General features: G+C 37.8%; 1 protein-coding gene across 1 annotated transcript in view; it reads left to right on the top strand.

Annotated features, from left to right (window-relative positions):
- Positions 1–1,711: 1,711 nt before the first annotated feature.
- The window catches only part of cdh23 (cadherin-related 23), a 175,308-nt gene continuing 158,565 nt past the window's right edge, over positions 1,712–18,454 (top strand). Inside the window, exons 1-2 of the mRNA XM_077495780.1 lie at positions 1,712–1,831; positions 17,023–17,113. Coding sequence (XP_077351906.1) covers positions 17,032–17,113 — 82 coding nt within the window. The 5' untranslated portion in view covers positions 1,712–1,831; positions 17,023–17,031. The remainder of the gene's footprint in view (positions 1,832–17,022; positions 17,114–18,454) is intronic.

Here is an 18,454-nt window from a genome sequence, read left to right as displayed (position 1 = left end):
TCATTTGGGCTACTGATTATTTTAATAATAGATGTTTTGTTTTGCTTAATGTGTGGTCAAGAGTTTGCTATGCACATCTCTCCTTCAAGTGGATGCGTGTCCTCGACTGCAGCCACCCCCGGGAAAAAAAAAAGAAAAAAAAGTAGAGCATGCAGTAAATCTAAACTCCACTAGAGGGTAGCACAATCTTGGGGGGGGAAAAAAACAATAACTTTTTATCATAATATTGATTGTCTCGATGTCAAAGCCGAAAGACTGTTTTTTTTTGTTTGTTTTTTTAATGTTTTTTTTTTTTTTTTTTTTTTTTTTTCATTCAAGGGTACCATACCATAGGTATGCGTGACACCACCAAAATAGTGAACATGCAGTAAATTTAAACTCCACTAGAGGTTAGCACAATCTTGGGGGAAAAAACAATAACTTTTGATCACAATATTGATTGTCTCGATGCCAAAGCCGAAAGACTTTTTTTTTTTTTTTTTTTTCCGTTCAAGGGTATGCGTGACACTGACACCACCAAAAAGGCGAACATGCAGTAAATTCAAATTCCACTAGAGGGTAGCACAATCTTGAACTAAAACAACCTTTTAATCATATGTCTCGACACCAAATCTGAATGGGCTCTTTGCACAAATCCACTACTTCCTGAACTCAACACCAGTCCTTCATTTCCTATCTTTCATGAGTGGACAATCTAATTAATCCAGGTGTGCCTGATCTCGGTAACTACAACAACATTGGCCAGACACACCTGGATTAATCAGTTTGTCCACTCATGAAAGACAGGAAACAAAAACGTGGTATTCAGTTCAGGAAGTAGTCGAGCTGTGCAAAGAGCCCATTCTTCTTTTATTTTGAATACTGAGGAGCTTACTCGCAAGAAAATGAAAAAGCATACATTTCTAGATTCCGCTTTTCATCAGAAGTGCTATAATATGAATGGTAATGTTTTGAAATCGAATGTTTTTTTGTTTGTTTGTCTGTTTGTTTTTAAAGAACAGTCGCACGTGTCAAACGTAAGATATATTTTTAGCATCAATATATAGCCTATAATTGGCATTAATGTGAATGATGAAGAAAGCTATTCAAACTAAAAAAATAAAAATAAAAAATCACTTAATGTAGTTAAGTTTATAACAAGAACTGTAATAAAGACGTGAAATAGCGTAATCGAGGTGGCGCACTAGATGGCACTATCGTTGTGGCAAATACGGATGCTGTCAATAATAATAATAATAATAATAATAATAATAAATGTGTTCTAATTTAATACAATTCTCTTATACACGCATAATCACCATAGAAAATCCAAGTGTGATCTATAAGCGTTGTTTTGGCTCTGTAAAACGTTTCATTATTTTTCTTAAGTTTCTATATGTTCCATATTTTACCAAAAACATTTGAATTGCATATCTGTAAAGGCGCTGAAGTACTCCATTTGGAAATGACCTTTAGCACAAACTTTGTACAAAGTTACTTGATCCGTTTAATGTTTGCTAAAAATTAAAAGTTTGCTTATAGGTACATCCTATACCTGTCCCTCAGCGTCATCATATGGGACAGCACCTGTGCGGGCAGCCAAGTTGCATAACGAGCTGCTCACTTTTGCAGCGCGCGAGGTTTTGTGCTTGGCTCCTTTGCAACACGGCGGGTGTGCGATGGTTGACAACCAGGACGAGGTGCACGGTGATCGAGTCAAGGCAGCGGGAGAGATAGTGCAGGGAGGGAGAGAGCGAGGAAAAGAGGGGATCACATTCTTGGTGAGGCATCACAGCAGGACAAGAGATCCAATCTAGGGGTTGTCATCCGGAGACGGACCCGGACGAGGAAGGTAGGATGATACTAGAATGACTTCAATCTAATTATCCCCCCCCCCCTCCTCCTTATCGTCAATGCTGTAGCTTATTTAGTTGACTCCCCTGTGGTGTGAGGGGGAACAATGCGTTGGAATACGTTAATTGTGGTGGAATTAATATATTGCACGTTATTTATGCAATTCACACCACGTTTATTTAGATTTGTTTTACTATTCTTTTCTGCTTATAAATAATAAACCCGACCCAAACCATAAACCCAAATTGTGTTTTTAAGTGGGTGTAAATAAAAATTGTTTTTTAAATGACATGACAGTTCAATGCGATGACAAAGTATCTTAAAAGTTTCCCTACAACTTCTGTTATTACCGTCATGGGGGTATAATTAAGTGGCTGGTAAATGGTTGATAGAGCGCATGCGCGGCCAGAGGTGTCAGGTGAACACTATTATTTCAGGTAGCTGCACAGTGACTTCAGACGTGCCTGCTGGGGAGCGCCTTGCACTCACTTACTTATTTATGCATCTGTAACTCGATGCGACGTTAGTTTAATGCTGTGATGACTCCGCAGTTTTTAATTTGAATTTTACGACACCGGTTGTGTGCTGTCATTGGTACTTTCACATGCAGATGTCATTAATTCTCTTTGCATTTGATTGTGTCAAATTATTTGCTTTATAATGAATACAAATTAGTGAATACTTGTATGATGCAAAATGAGACAATGATGCCATCTTTAAATTGTCAAATTATGGTGGAGTAGACTCCATTGGCAATCTCTTTTGAGAGAATCAATTTAATATTTATATAGTAGATATGAGAAGCAATAAAAAGAATACACAGGACAAAAAAAAAATCTCACAAATATTTCCATATATTTAACTAGAAGCCAGTATCCCAGTGCCGCAACTGGTACAGCTTCATCAGAAATTCAACTTTTCCACCCAATTGTTCACAACATGGCATATTTGAAGATTCACTTGTGGGTCATAAATGCACGAGTGGACTTTATTGAAAAGTACTGGCTCGACATGCCTCTCTTGGCTGTGTTTGCAGGTTTTCCATTAATCTGGTATTCCTGATTAAAGAATGAGAAAGATGAAGATAATGTAAACATGTATAAAAAGATTTATCATCATTAACTCAAGAAATACAAGTTTTATGATTGTGAAAAACTGGGAGCCGCAGCCTTTTCCTCATTTGCTATGTAGTGAGCGTATGCGTCTAACTCTTGGCCTCTCTGAGTGTCAGTCTCATTGAGCGTCACACTCGTGAAACTCATTCAGAATAGGAAAAAAAAAAATCCGAAATGGAGAGTCCATATCTGACACGTTGACTGACAGACTCAAATGGAACACAATATAAGGAAGAGAGGGCTGTGCGTTATGAGGTCTCGGAGAGGAGGCAAAGCAATGTGAGCTCAAGGAAGGACTTCAGCGTTATCAAATTGGAAGAGGCGTAAAAGTGTCGAGCGGGGGAAAGGGAGAGAAGGCGATGTATGATGTGGAAAAACTTGTTTATTTTGCGGTGTTTGCTGGCACGGCGCCTGTAATAATTCTTGTTGCGTTGCCATGTGGAAGTTGTGATGAGGCTCCATCCTTTGGGGAAGGCTCAGCATTGATTGCCAGGGTGTGAAAGCTTCTAAATATAAACTCGCCTAATATATGTATTTGATTCAATCAGACTGTGGCCCATTAATATATGTTCTTCACCTTTACTGCGGTGACTTACTTGAATGATTGGTTGTGCATTTGAAGGTGCAGCTTAAAGAGTGTCATTGAACACATCATTAGATTCACTTGCACAATTAAATAAGCCTGTTAAAAAATATTTGCAACTGTGCTCTTGAGTAGCATTATCAGACATGTGCAATTTGCAATTACTTTAAAAATAAAATGTGCACAGTGAGTGGCACTGTTGGGAATGTGTATACTGCATCTGGTTTCCTCCCACTAATACTTGAAAGTTAGGTTAATTCATGGGTCAAAAAGAGCCATTTTAGGCCAAATAAGTAAATATAAATAAATACAAATCTGTCTGGAGCCGCAAAACATTTGAATATTGGGATGAATGAAGCAGTCTGTTTGTGTTAGTCTAATGTACTGAGGGGCCAAGGGCTAATTAGAGTTGCACCAGAACACTAAAATATGAGAGCAGCATCCAATATGTAGAAATTACTTTTCTTCTACGTTTCGTCATCCCTTTTTTATGTTTTTGTTTTGTAATTTTTCATACATACATTTTTAGACTTTTCTGTCTTTCTGTCAAATTTCTGAGATTTTTTTTTCTTTTTCTTTTTGCAGTTTTATGGGCATATTGTGACAATTTTCTAATTTCTAATTTTCGTCTTGATATTTGGACATTTAATGGCTACTTTTTGAATTTTTTTTCAGACATTTTGCTATCAATTCTGTGGCATTTTTGTGGACATTTTAGAGTCTTTCTGCTTTTCCTCATCCTTTTTTTTTTTTTTGACATTTTGTGGTCACTTTTTGGACATTAGCTATTTAATAAAACAACTTTTTCATCTATTTTCGTCTCTTTCTGACAACAAAAAATTTGGACTGACATTTTTTAATATTTAATTTTTCATTTTTTTATTTAATGGTGAATTAATTTAAATAATATTTTATTTGTTTTAGTTTAAAAAAATCTACAAAAAATAATTTTTACAATTATTTTTTATTTTTTTTTTATTTTTATTTTTTTTTAGAGATCCACAGGCAGCCACAGGAAAGGGACTAAAATGCCACATGTGGCTCCATAGCGGGTTAATTGAAGACTGTATTGTCCAAAGCTGTGAAAGTTGGTGTGAATGGTTGTTGTTCTATACTGTACCCTGGTTTTGACTGGCGAGCCATACAGTGAGCAGGAGGAACTTGTGTTTTTATTTATGCGTACCTCTCTCATCCCGAAATTGGGAAAGAACATGGCCATATCAAAAAGGTGTGCTTGGATGTTTTTTCTTTCTTTCTGAGTCTTGTAAATGTGATTGAAATCCATGAAAAACCTTAAATTCGAAAAGGTTTTATGCAGTGTAGTCAGGAGGACTTGTGTCATTGAATCTAGACCATTCTGGCTAGACTTGAGCTTTAGAGAGCATGTTTTGTTTTAGGAAAAAAAAAATCCAATAAAAGCACTTTAATCAGACTGAATGCATATTTGGAGGTCCCAGTCTGGATGAAATTGCTGAATATATGCAATGTCTGGGAGTCCCAGGATGTCCAAATATGCACGGTCACCTTCCACTTTCCTTTACTTTCATTTATTCTTAATGAACAGCATTTAATTAAATGTAGGCGTGCACTGTGCTGTCATGATGACTGCATGATTCTTAAAGAAGGAGATGAAGACAAAAACAGAAAATCAAAAGAAAAAAATGTGACAGTGGCAGTTTAACCCTATTCCTGTGAAAGTTTGACTTTTTAAATGGAATTATGGAAATTATTCAACTTTGAGGATATTCTAATTTTTCACCTGTACAGACCAAAATCGTAACTGAATCATTATCTGTGCATTTTCTGCACTGTCAATTTGAAGCAATGTCGTTTTTGAGTAATGAAGGGACAGAAATATCACAAATGTCTTTTAGAATCTGATTCATAAAGTAACTCGATTCATGAAGTAATTCGATGGGTATGGGTATCAGCTGATCACACACACGGACGATTGGTATTGGTATCGGCGACATAGAACCCAGATACACACACTTGCAATAGTTCCTCATTTGAACTTACACTTCCACCTAATTCCACAAGTGTGTTGTCATTAAATCACTGGGGGAAGACAGGCAGAACTAAAGAACACACGTTGGTTAGGAGTGGAAGACCGAGAAGATTATTCTGCTCAGCCGGTTGCAATAAAACGAAAGCATCAATTTCTTGATTCCACCGTCATTGCAGTTTTTATTGATTTTATTTTCCTTTTAGCGGTTTAAATGTGCACCACACACCAAATCATGAAGATTTTTGGTTTAACTGTGACCAGTCCAAGTTAGACCCTGCCTCTCACCAAATTTTAGCAGGGATAGGCTCCAGCTTTCCATGACCCAAATGAGGATGGGTGTGTACAAAATGGATGGACGGATAATATGGAAATGTAGAAAACACGAGAAAGCAAGCAATGGATTAATTTTATTTCACATAATTCAAATCCAGAAATTCCATTCTACACACACCACATATCATTTCATGAATCTTACGCTCTTGTAGAACTTACATTCAAGCAGAAACCTTAATGTCCGTGTTGTGTGACAAATTCTCATTTTTGGTATTCACACACGAAATGCTGCCTTGAGATGTGGCTACATTGGAAGGTGGCGACCCAGGACAGAGAGACAGTGAGGGTGAAATGAAAGGGGCAACTCCACTGGATCAGGAGGGGTGTGAAGTGTTGAGATGCAAAGGTCATCTGTGCTGAAGAGCTACTAAATGGCGTGTTTTGACTTTACAACTGGATAAAAAACTATCATCTGTTGTAGTGGTGCTCAGACCACACGGATGTCGAGAGAAACAAAAGGAGATGAATGACTTTCTACAGGCTATTTTCTGCCCTCTGACACTGCTTGTTTGTGTTTATGTTGTCTTCTGTGCACGCGGGTCTCGGCTGCAAAGCTTATAGCCAAATATTTTGGTCAAGGGACAAGAGACTGGTTGATGAACAACCCCAAAGAATGACTAAAATTCAAGGACGGAACATTTTTTATGGATGCACTGAATGGGTACAATTGACAGGAAAACAAATAGACAGTGTTACTATCATACACTTAAACTGTTTTATAACTAAACTAATCTTGCTCAATTCTATGGAATTTCATCAATCTGGACCGGACTGTTCAGGTTGACTTGGAAGATGTTTCGTCTCACATTTGAGCAGGCTTCATCATCTTGTGATCAAAGACTAGACAGGACAGCTCCAAGTATTTAGGAGGTATGCCCAAACCAAAAATGGTTTCACTGTTTTGGGATGAAGTAAAGAAATCTTCTCAGATCAGAGGAAAAACTTCTAAGACAGCCTGAAAAATCCTGTTGTGATCGATTAAGCGCACTGAGAATACGTTGACCTACATCAGGGGTCTGCAACCTGCGGCTCTGGAGCCACGTTTGGCTCTTTAGTCCCTCTTCTGTGGCGCCCTCTGGATCTCTAAAAAAGAAATTCTAATAAATCAATCCTATTTTTTTTTACATATTTATTGTATTTTTAAATACAATATTATGTAAATTAAAGGAACACTTTACTTATTGATCCATTTTAGCAGCAAAAAGTTGCTACTTTTTCAATAATTAATTTGGTGACGTGATTATTTTTTTATGTACATTTAATAACTTTTAAACCGATGTTAAAATGAATCGAACGCCGGCATGTTTGTTACACGTGACTAAATAACCCGGATGTTTACGTCACTAGTGTGTAAACGCTACACTATGGAAGCACTATGCAACGCAGCCGTGCATCTAGCGTCAAACCCGGAAGGATTAAACCTTATCGCTTCGATCCAACACGACAAAATAACCCTACCGAAGGAAAGTCTGCCTTGGATGTGAAAGTTGTGGCGCCAGATGGTCTTTTCGGGCACAAAATAAACTTTAACGAACGAGTGAATCAGGCGGGGGGGTGGTGCGGGAGCTGCACAGGAATGGACAATCCGCTAATGAATGTGTGCTGGCTGGAAATGAAAGAACTCGAGGATCGGTTCCTTGCGGACAATCTCAGCTGCCAATATCCAACAGGTAAAGTGACACACAGCACGAGCAATGCAAAACGTGTGGAACTGACGAACTATTTCAGGAAAAAGAAAAAATAGTAAAATTAAATGTATCATCGTTACAGCGCCCAACCTCCCCTAGCTGTTTTTTTTCTTTTCTTTTTTTGCGTAGCGTCCCGATGATGTAAACGAAAGGTTGCAAGAAGGTTGTGTATTAACCGTGTTTATTTATAGACAGAATGAAGTAAGGAAATGCGAGACGCCGTTACCTAGGCTGGTTACCACAGGAAGAACAGCGGGACAGAACACAAATGTAGTACGTCGCACACGACACATGATAATGACACTAATCCACATTCTATACATTTTTTGGTAAAATAAGATTATGAACATGGTCAATTTGTGAAGTATAAACAACTTACGAGCTAATAAAACAAAACGTCCTCGTCCCCGTACTTGACGATGTTCACACTCAAATGAATTATGAAATAAAACAGTCCGTGCAGTATAATAACCAATGCCCCCCCACCCCCTAAACATGCCTACCTTTCGCTTTAAATTTGCTTCGCTTCTCCGAGATCTTTCAGTGGCCGTAGGGAGACCTCGATTTGTGCCGGCTGTTGTGAGAGTGAAGGCTCCGTGTTGCTAGCAGTTGCGGAAGTAGCCGCCAGAGATCCTCCATCGGCTTGATTATTTCCCACGTCTGGTTCTTTAAAGATACTCGGTACTGCGTTGGGCTTTAGTATTAGGCGTGTGGCGTACCCCATCTCAAATTGTAACATATTTTCTTAGTCCTCATGCCTGAAATGTTCGCTGCGCGCACGCCTGCTTGTCCTTCGGGAGGTTGACAGCACTTAGCAAACAAACCATTGTCTACTCAAGTCGTTTTTTTTTTTTTTTGTTTTTTTTTGTTTTTTTTTAGGGGGGTCTCGCGGGTTTTTCCTTGCCGACGCCTTGCAAAATTTTGCAATACACAAAGGCATAAGTGACAGTTTGTGTCCTCCTCGTTGTTATGTCTGCGTGAACTACTGTTCGCCAAGCGAGTATACACACTTGTTACGTCACCACTCGGGGGCGTTCCAACACGGAAGTACTTCTATGTTGAAGAAAAGTTAAATAAATCAATATAAGGGTGTATTCTTCAGCTCTTATGCATTTTTCGTAGCTAAACTAACTATTTACTGCCGATCAAGCCATACATGTAAAATTGAAGGAGCCTTCCTTTAATTAACATTTTAAATATATTTTAAGTTGTTTAAAGCGTTTTTTTTATTACCTAAAAATTTCCAAAAAAATGACCATTAAATGTCCAAAAAGAAAGAGAAAAAGCAGAAAAATATCATAAAATATCCATGAAATTGCCCAAATAGTCAGAAAATTTATTTTTTAAAAGGCATAAAAGAAAATTGTACAAAAAGTAAACACAAAATATCCCAAAACAAAATAAGAAATCCCGAATATTACCATAAAATGTACACCAAATTGCTAAAAAGGTCAGAAAATTGATTTTTAAAAAAGGCAGGAAAAAAAAAAAAAAACGTTCAAAAAGTAAATCTAAAATGTCTAAAAACAAAAAGAAATCCCAAGAATTAACATAAAATGTACACAAAAATTGCTGAAAAGGTCCGAAAATTGGTAGTAAAAAAGGGGAGAAAAGGGTAAAAAAAATAATAGCCATGCAATGTCCAAGAGGCAGGAAAAAAAAGAAGAAAAAATTATAAATAAATAAATACAATCCACGGAAGAGGAAAGGTAGAAAAAAAATTAATCTCAAAGTATTGGATGCTGCATATTTTTTTGTTACAGTGCATCTCTAATTAGCTCTTGGTCCCTCAGTATATAAAGCTAACACGAACACACTGTTTCGTTTATCACAATGTTTAAATGTTTTGTGGCTCCAGACAGATTTTTTTTTGTCATTCATTTGGCCCAAAATGGGCTCTTTTGACAGTCAAGATTGCCGTTATAGGCGCGTTATCATGCTCAAATTTGAAACAAATGTGTGTCAGTCCTGCTAGGCTGTGTTCCAAGTTTGGCAATGTTTTTTTTGAAAATAAATTTTGATGAAACCTGGATTTGTCACAAAAGACCATCCAAAATTATTCCTCCACATTCAAATACTTGGCACATGCTCAGCATTTACTGTGTCAATACCTGACTTTTTTTTCAATGCCCCATGTACATGTGCATCGGTATGTATCTTGCACTTAAGTCATGATAAAGTGTTTTGCGACAAGGGATGTAAAATGGTACGTCCTGCACCTTCGTAATAATCACTGTCACCACAGGTGTTGTGTAAACTGTACCGTCTCCTGCTGTGTTTAATACAGTTTCACTGTCAGTGTGTACATGATCACAGAGGTTCCTGGTAGCATCTCTGGAAGTGTAGGGACTGATAGATGTTACAGTAATGCACTCTCCGTGCCTGGCAGCGAGTTTGTAATCTTTTATCTGTCATTGAGAGGAGGCTTCAGCCAAACTGCATTTTCAATAAGCCACTTAGATAGAGAATTCTTCATTTCTAGTGAGGTGGTTCTACACTATAAAAACAGAAAACTGTCCTTTTAACAACACTCAATAAGCATTTGGGGATGGTGGACATTAATTTTGAAGCTTTGCAGATGGAATTCTTTCCCATTTTTGCCTGTTGTATATAGTATGTATTGCTTAAGTTGCTCAACAGTCCGCGTTAAAATATTTTGTGCTTCAAAATGTGCTGCACATTTTCATGAGGGCGACAGGTCTGGACTGCTGGCAGGTCAGTGTAGTACTCGCACTCTTTTACTACAAAGCTGTGCTGTTGTAACATGTACAGAATGTGACTTGGTATTTTCTTGCTGAAATAAGCAGGGATGTCCCTTGATTGGGTGACACATGTTGCTCCAAAACCTGTATGTACATTTCAGCATTAATCCTGCCATCACCGATTTATAAATTAACCGGCAATAACAATCTCTTCATAGAAAAAAACTTGTGGACTTTGCACCGATAAAAATCCGGATGGTCCTTTTCCTCTTTGCCCTGGAAGACACTGTTAGGGTCTCGGTTTTGATTTGGGTTTTTGGTAACGTTTTCCTTGTGTCTCTTGTTCTGTCAAAGTCTTATCATGTCCACCTGTGCTCGTTTTCCCGTTCCCTTGCGTTATCCAATCAGCTCCCCAAGCCACTTGTGTCCTGTCCAGGTGTCTCTTGTTGTCTCGTTACTATGTGTATTTAGTTTCCTGCTTTTGTCGAGTCTTTGTCATCATCACACCTCGTTTCCTGTGCCTGCCCGTCCTGCTCCTTTAGTTTACATCTAGTAAGTTGATTCCCAGCCTTTTTTTGTACTTTGTATTTTGTGTTGCACTTTGTTCTGAGTTTAAATGAACGAATGCTTAAGAGCACCTCTGCCACGCCTCACCTTGCCTCCCTCCACTTGGGTCCTCAATCCCCCACGAAACATGCCAGACACGAACATTTAAAATGTGGTCTCGTCAGTCGTTTTCAGGTTAACATTAATGATCTTGTCTTTGTAATGTATTCAACGGCATAAACTGTAGGTTGAAGAGTATTTGCAAATTACTAGATACACTACATGATCCGCTGTCAAAATGTCATGTTTGCCGTGTTGTCATTCAAATGAGCTTTGCCGAGTCAGCCTTTAAGTGTCATGTCATGTTTGAGATAAAGAGATCAGGAAGGTGGGACAGAAGTCATTACGCAGCTCATCAGAGCAGCACTGCGCCTCCATCCCCCTTGACAAAGCCAAATGTCTGATCACCGTGCTAATGACTGACGTCTTTTTCATGAGGACAGACAGACTGAAAACGATCATTGATTTGCTGGGATAATCCACAGATGAGGCCTACCACTGCCAGTAATAAGAGTACTTTTGAGGTTAAGGCCAATCAGAGACGATGAGCCTGTAATCAATAATTGGGAGTGTTGTAAGCCTGAAGGAACAGTACCACATTTTTGGCCATATCCCAGTGGATCCACATATTACTCATCTCTTTATATGGCCTTAATCACACATTACTCTTACATGTGCTGTAAAACCACTGCTCATTAAATAAACGTGGTGCTCGATTAAGATGTACTGTGCCTAGTGGGAGCCATATGTTTTCTCAATAGAAGATATGATATTAATATGGATTTACTGCAGGATCCAGGGCATGTCTGCAAGTGTTACAGGGTAATACAATACACCTTATTTAAATTAACACATTCAAAATAGTTCAGTCTATGTATTCATTTATATCACTTGCCCTTATTAGGGTTTTGGTGAATCAGAGTATAATCCAACTGTTTTATATATAAGGAATCATTGAACAAGAATGTTTTGTTATATAATTCATTGATTGTTCCATACCTGACGTATTGCATTGTGAACTGTGAGGGGTGTGCTTACAAAACCTACACTTCATCACTGCAAGCCATCTTTCTTATACAGAAACGTGCTATTCGTGTCGTTTTCGGTTGTGGATACAGAGACCACAATAATCCAATATTCATGCAACTAAAAAGTTTCAAATGTAATGAATTGATGGAGTTCAACTGCCTTAAAATAATATATATACCGGTGTGTGTATATAAAGACCATCATGAAATGTTACCAATTAACATGCAAAAAAAATAAATAAATACAAATTAAGGGGAACAGATAGTTCTTCTAAACCTAAATACAGAACAAAACAAAAAGAACAATACATTTCAACTCAAGGTGTAAATTTTTGGAACAATCTGGATTATAAAACCAAATCATCTCAGTCTATTTGTATTTTTAAAAACTGTATAAAAGCACAATTACTGTTACAATATTTTTAGCACAAGGTTGAATTGTTTTGTTACTTTGAAAATGTCTTGACTTTTTGCTGTCATTTATTTTGTACTGATCATTATTTTCTGTTGATTAGGGGCAGATATCACAAGTTTTACTTTTTCTATCCCCTTTCATTTCTTTTTTTCTTTTCAATAACGAAATAAAAAATTTGAATTGAATATACTGTACATGGCAATTGACAAAAGACCAAAATGACTGACACAAAAGGCAGTATGAGACCAGTACGACAAGCTGTCATGGGTGACTGAGTTGAGCGTAAGATGAACAGAGACCCTGGCAGACGAGGAGAAAAGTGAAGACTTAATAAATTGTGACAGTATAGTCAGCGGAGTGGGACAGCGCCACGGTGGGGAGCAGCTTGCATCAGCAATCACCTGCTGTTTAGTCCTGTCCTACACAGTTTAATTGCCACATACGTACGCGAGTGAGAGGAACATCCCAGCAAGTCCTAATAGTGTTTCCACTAACCTGTGTGCATATCAGACTTAATTGGATTCACCTGTGCTCAGCTGGCTTCGATGCTATCCTGCAATATGAAATGCGCACACGTAAACATATTAATTAATAGAAACAAGACAGTTAGAATGTGCGATGTGCCAGCTGAATGGTTACAGATACCAACATTTAAATTCTACAATATTAAACCTCATTTTCTGTGCTAGTCTAATGATACAGCTGTGAACAAGTGGTAATAAATGGCTAGGCCACTATTTGGCAATTTGGTGGGCTTTTCTTCTGCAAATACTTTGGCTTCCTCCTTCAGTTCAAAAACATCCATGTTAGGTTAATTAAACACTCTAAATTGTCCTTTTTTTTTTTTTTTTTTTTTTTTTTTTTTGAAGAGCTCAGAATTGTTCATTCGGTAGTCTTACCGATTCAACGTCTTGTCATCATTGCTCTTTTTTTTTTTTTTTTTGTGTGTGTATGTGTGCGTTTGCGTGTGTGCGTTTGCGTGCGTGCGTGTGCGTGCGTGCAAATACGTATAAATTTATACTCATTCATTCACCTAAAACCTTATAAATATCCCATTACCCTTCGCCTTAACCAGGTACTTCAGAATCTTGCCAGAGTCGTGAGATTTAAATGGTCAGGAGAATTGTCCTTTTTTTGGTGTCAGCTGCGATAAGTTCGAGCTCAACCGTGACACGAATGTCAACAAGTGGTATAGAAAATGGATGCATGGAAGGATGGATGGATAAAAAATAGACACCTCTTAATTGTCTGCATTATGAACCCATTCACACTTAGGAATGTATCGATTTTCAAACATCATGATACGATATTATCATGATATGAAGGTCAAGATACAATAATTATCACAATATTGTGGGGAGGTTGGCGATACAAAAAAAGGTCACAATATTATTTAAAAAAAATGAACTCATGCTTAAAAAAAAACACAATATTGTGCTTTTGTACATTACAGCAATGCATATAAAACAATCTAAAATCTCTAATAACAATATTGAGGCACTTGACTCGGTTCACAAGCATACTACGTTCCTTACGTACCTTAATCTAACGATTAGCGTAGATTTTAAACAAAGAAGGGCCAAAACATGCCTTATGAAAATTAAACTGCACAAAAAAAAACTAGCCACCAAAGGGTGCTAGAATTGCACAAATGGAAATCAACCTGACTTAAAAAAAAAAAAAAAAAAAAAAAAAAAAGAGCAATGATGACAAGACGTTGAATCGGTAAGACTACCGAATGAACAATTCTGAGCTCTTTATAAAAAAAAAACAAAAAAACAATTGTGCTGCTTTTAATATCGTGACATGACGACTCCGATATATTGTGGCAGTTTTAATATCGCGATATCACAATATTACCATTATCGTTACATCCCTATTCACGCATATATGGTCAAATGGGATAGAATTTTTGAGGAAACAGGAGGGTTAATAACAGTCATGTCGTAATGCACTTGTTAGGGTCAGATGTTAAATGTATATGTATTGTAGAAATTATTTTGGAGGAAAACAGATACCTTATATACATTGCTACAGTATGTGGAATAAAAAAAAATCTAAACACAGAATAAACCAATTAAAAGCACACATACAGAGGCATTCGTCACAATACAACTATTCAATACATTCCATCTCCTTCACATTCACTTGTAAATCTTTGTTGTTTTATCTGAATTTAATCCCACGCGGTATCTCGAAAAGCACCACTCTGAATGGACAGCAAGCAGCAACATAAAGGAGAATGTGCATTTTATTTTATTGCCTGCCACACGTTTTTGTATTTAAATGCATATCTGTATACTGTTATTTTACAGTCGGATAAGTGGAGGGAAAAACTGCGCTATGCACTATGCATTCAAGAGCTACCATCATCTGAAAGCGTGGGCACTTGAGACTAGAGGAATTTAGAAAGATAACCCTTCAAAATTAAATTGCTAACATTTAAGATTGGTCACTATTGCAAGGCTGCACAAGGACATTGGTCGATTGTAGAGGGGAAAATAGAAGTAAGATGAACAATGTGAGTGTTTGTGGGGGTGGGAATGGAGACAGACATCATGAAAAGCCATGCAGGCCTTCAAAATCTGTCTGAATTGTGTCAAACTTAAATACCAATGGATTTAAATATTTCAAGTATGAATAACCTGAATTCTGCCCATACGATTAGTTTGATTGAGGCAGTGTATCTAAAAGCACATCAGTACTGTATTGATAAAATATAATGGAATTGTGGAGGCACAGGCTAAAGTGAAAAAAAAAAATATATATATATATATATATATATATATATATATCTGTCCCAAGCGAGAAAGGCACCTTGTTGACATCATTTAGAGAAATGACTGTTTGCTCTCTTTCTCAAGGAGACTGACACAATTAGGTGGAACTGAGAGCCAAACTACTGATAATACAATTGTTCTAGATGTCAAATCGGGGCGGGTTGACCCAAGTGCAGGTATAAGCAGGCAAGGCAGGAGTTTTAAAAATGTAAATGGAATTTAAAATGGAATTTAAAATGGAGGAAAAAAGGAGATCAAAATATAAAGAAAAAAAAATCATAATTAAAAAGTCCAAAAACTGAGAAAAGTGAATGGAGAACATAGGACAGATTCGCCACCACAGATTTATGCTATTAACCAGAGTGAACGGAATCTAAGACCAGACAGATTAACGAGACGAGGCACACCTGGAGAAGCTAATAAACGGGTGCCCAGGTGAAGGTCAGAGTGAGAAGAAAAGGTTAGTGTGAGAACAGAAAAAAAAAAAAAACAAACGGACAAAAACTGACATAGCACAAGTGGTCGAACCATGGATATCAATATCAGTGTCAGATTGAGACATAACCTTTAAATGAGTACAGAAGAAATTTGCGATTGAATTCTATTCAAATAACTTGTTTTTCCACAAATTGGGAATAATTTGTGCCTTTGAATAGTTTTATTTTACCTGTGGGTATGTGTTTCCACAGCATTTGTGTATGAATATTCGTTATTTGAAGGACCATTACTCCTAAAGTTGATGCTAACCTGCTAACCGTTAGCATTTAAATAGGATTCTCCATTCACTTGATTTAGCATTATTGCTAGGCTCGCGATGTGTTAAAAACGAAGCATGTTTTGTATTTAAATACACACTGTATGTAATTCTCCTAATTGTGTGTTTGGTTTTAAAGTTAACTCCAACTGATGTGTCATTAAACAGCTTAAGGACGGCATAATCACACTAATTCGCTCCGGGTTAGCTACAACTTAGACACCTAGTGCATTCAGGGTCCTTTCACAATGTAGGGAACTTGTAAACGTGTTTCTTCGATTAGTGCGTTTTAATGATCAAAATATGATCATAGCTTGATGTCAAAGTCGAATTGGAAGAAACCAAAATCGTAATTGTGATAACATTTTGGTTAATAATCGAGCCCTCCATTGGGGGGACTGGAAAATGATCATGGGAGTCACAAGAAACACTGGATGCTGGTGAGAGGTACATGAAAGAACAAGAGGACCTACTGTCTGATGTAGAGCAAGCTGGTGGTGTGTGCTTCCTGCTGGGACTTGGTCTTGGTCATTCTGTCAAAAGGTCCTCCTTAAGGTGGAGTGGAGGCAAACAGACAGGTGGATCCAAGCGCAGGGAATCTGGCAAGGCAGGAGTGGAACTTGAAAAATATAAATTGCAAAAACAAGGCAAACTGGGGTTCTAGTAGCAGGCTCTAAAATCATAAATAACAGTAAAACAAAATAATAAACTGTGTGATGGAACAAAACAAAGGAGAGAACCACCAGCACATACAACAGGAGAAAGAACGTTGACCTGAGACAGACTGAAGGAAAACCAGGACGCCTGTGACTGTGAATCTTACTCCTTTACATGATAACACCTTTGACTGATAATCTACAGTATATCCATCCATCCATTTTCTTGACCGCTTATTCCTCACAAGGGTCGCGGGGGCTGCTGGCGCCTATCTCAGCTGGCTCTGGGCAGTAGGCGGGGGACACCCTGGACTGGTTGCCAACCAATCGCAGGGCACACAGAGACGAACAACCATCCACACTCACACGCACACCTAGGGACAATTCGGAGCGCCCAATTAACCTGCCATGCATGTCTTTGGAATGTGGGAGGAGACCGGAGTACCCGGAGAAGACCCACGCGGGCACGGGGAGAACATCTACAGTATATTGTGACTATAATATGTGTTTGCGTTTTTCAGGTGCAGGTGATGTCATTGATTCTGGGGATTGTCAGCAGGATGACATTTGCCAAGCTCCTTCTTCCCTTCCTTATTCTACACTCGTGTGAAGGTGAGCTATTCTCACTATTAATATTAAATGTTTAATTCAACAAAGACAAGACTGCACTTTTAATCTAAAGGAGAGGGATCCATTTTGTTTTGTAATTTTTACACTGACTGTAAAATACCTTTTAAACAATGAATTACCTGAGATTAAATTAGTAAATTAATCAATGGCAAAAGAAAAAAAAGTGACTGATGTGTATAATTTGTCACAGAAAGTCAAGAAAAACAATAATGTGTCAGAAATATTAATTGATACAAAGAATAATGACCTGTGAAAATCTTTTGTTCAGTATAACAATCTAGATTTGACAGCCAATCATTTTTGGTCATCACCTTGTTATCACTTGTCTGTAAGAATTCTCTTGTCGTCTGCAAAAAGCTCCTTCATACCTTTTATGATACATTTTACTTTCATCCAATGCAGTTCGTTTCACATTTCATCATCTCCGCCTGCCCTTCTTCTTTCTGTTCTCCTTGTGCCTCATCTGCTTCGTCTGCGATTGTCCTACAAACTTGTTCAATGTTGTGTTCTTCTTGCTGAGTGTGCCGTATGAGTGTCTGAGTCGGACAGAGTGGAGGAGCTTTAGCGCAGTGGAAAGTCACGCTAAATGTCTCACAGTGACAGGCAGGAGACACATCCAATCACACGCAGCGGTGAAGCAGCAGAGAACGTTATTAAGTGAATGCCACAACATGTTTCCATCAAGCGCAATGAGTTTATGTGTATTTTTTTTTTTTTAAATAACTTGACTCCCTCATCCTTTTGCCGCCTTTTCTTATCTGATACCTTGTGTTTGCATGCTGTTTTAATGCTCCCGTCATTTTTCTCTCCTATGCTGTCTTCGTTTCACCTTCATTTCTCTCATGTCTTTACCAATCCATTAGCATGTTGAACCTGTGCCCCTCCTTGCCTACTAGATAGATGATCATTGCCGTCATTATTTACCGGCTACAATTTATCTGCATTTCAGGATCCTAGCATGACATTTAGCGACACATGGGCTTTTCATGTTGTTTGTTAATATTCATCTACTTCATCTACTCTGACTTGCTTTTCAACGGTTAACTAATAAAGAAAGTCCACTAAAGCAATGAGAATAGAATGATTATAATTTATATATTCATTGTATTTTAGGTTAAATCTTATGTACATCTTTGAAACATTTGCAGATGTTGAAAAAAGTTGAGTTAAAAATTGTTACTTTGCATATTTGCATTGATCTTTAAAGGTGAAGGAGGGTCCAGGGATGAGGAACTCCGGTCCTCGAGAGCCGCTGTCCTGCCTGTTTTTGATGTCCCCCCTCCTCCAACACACCTGATTCAAATGATCAGCTCTGTAGAAGTC

This window comes from Festucalex cinctus, chromosome 14 (assembly GCF_051991245.1).
Source record: "Festucalex cinctus isolate MCC-2025b chromosome 14, RoL_Fcin_1.0, whole genome shotgun sequence".
In the NCBI taxonomy this organism is placed as follows: Eukaryota; Metazoa; Chordata; class Actinopteri; order Syngnathiformes; family Syngnathidae; genus Festucalex; species Festucalex cinctus.
This window is presented reverse-complemented; position numbering and strand designations above follow the sequence as displayed.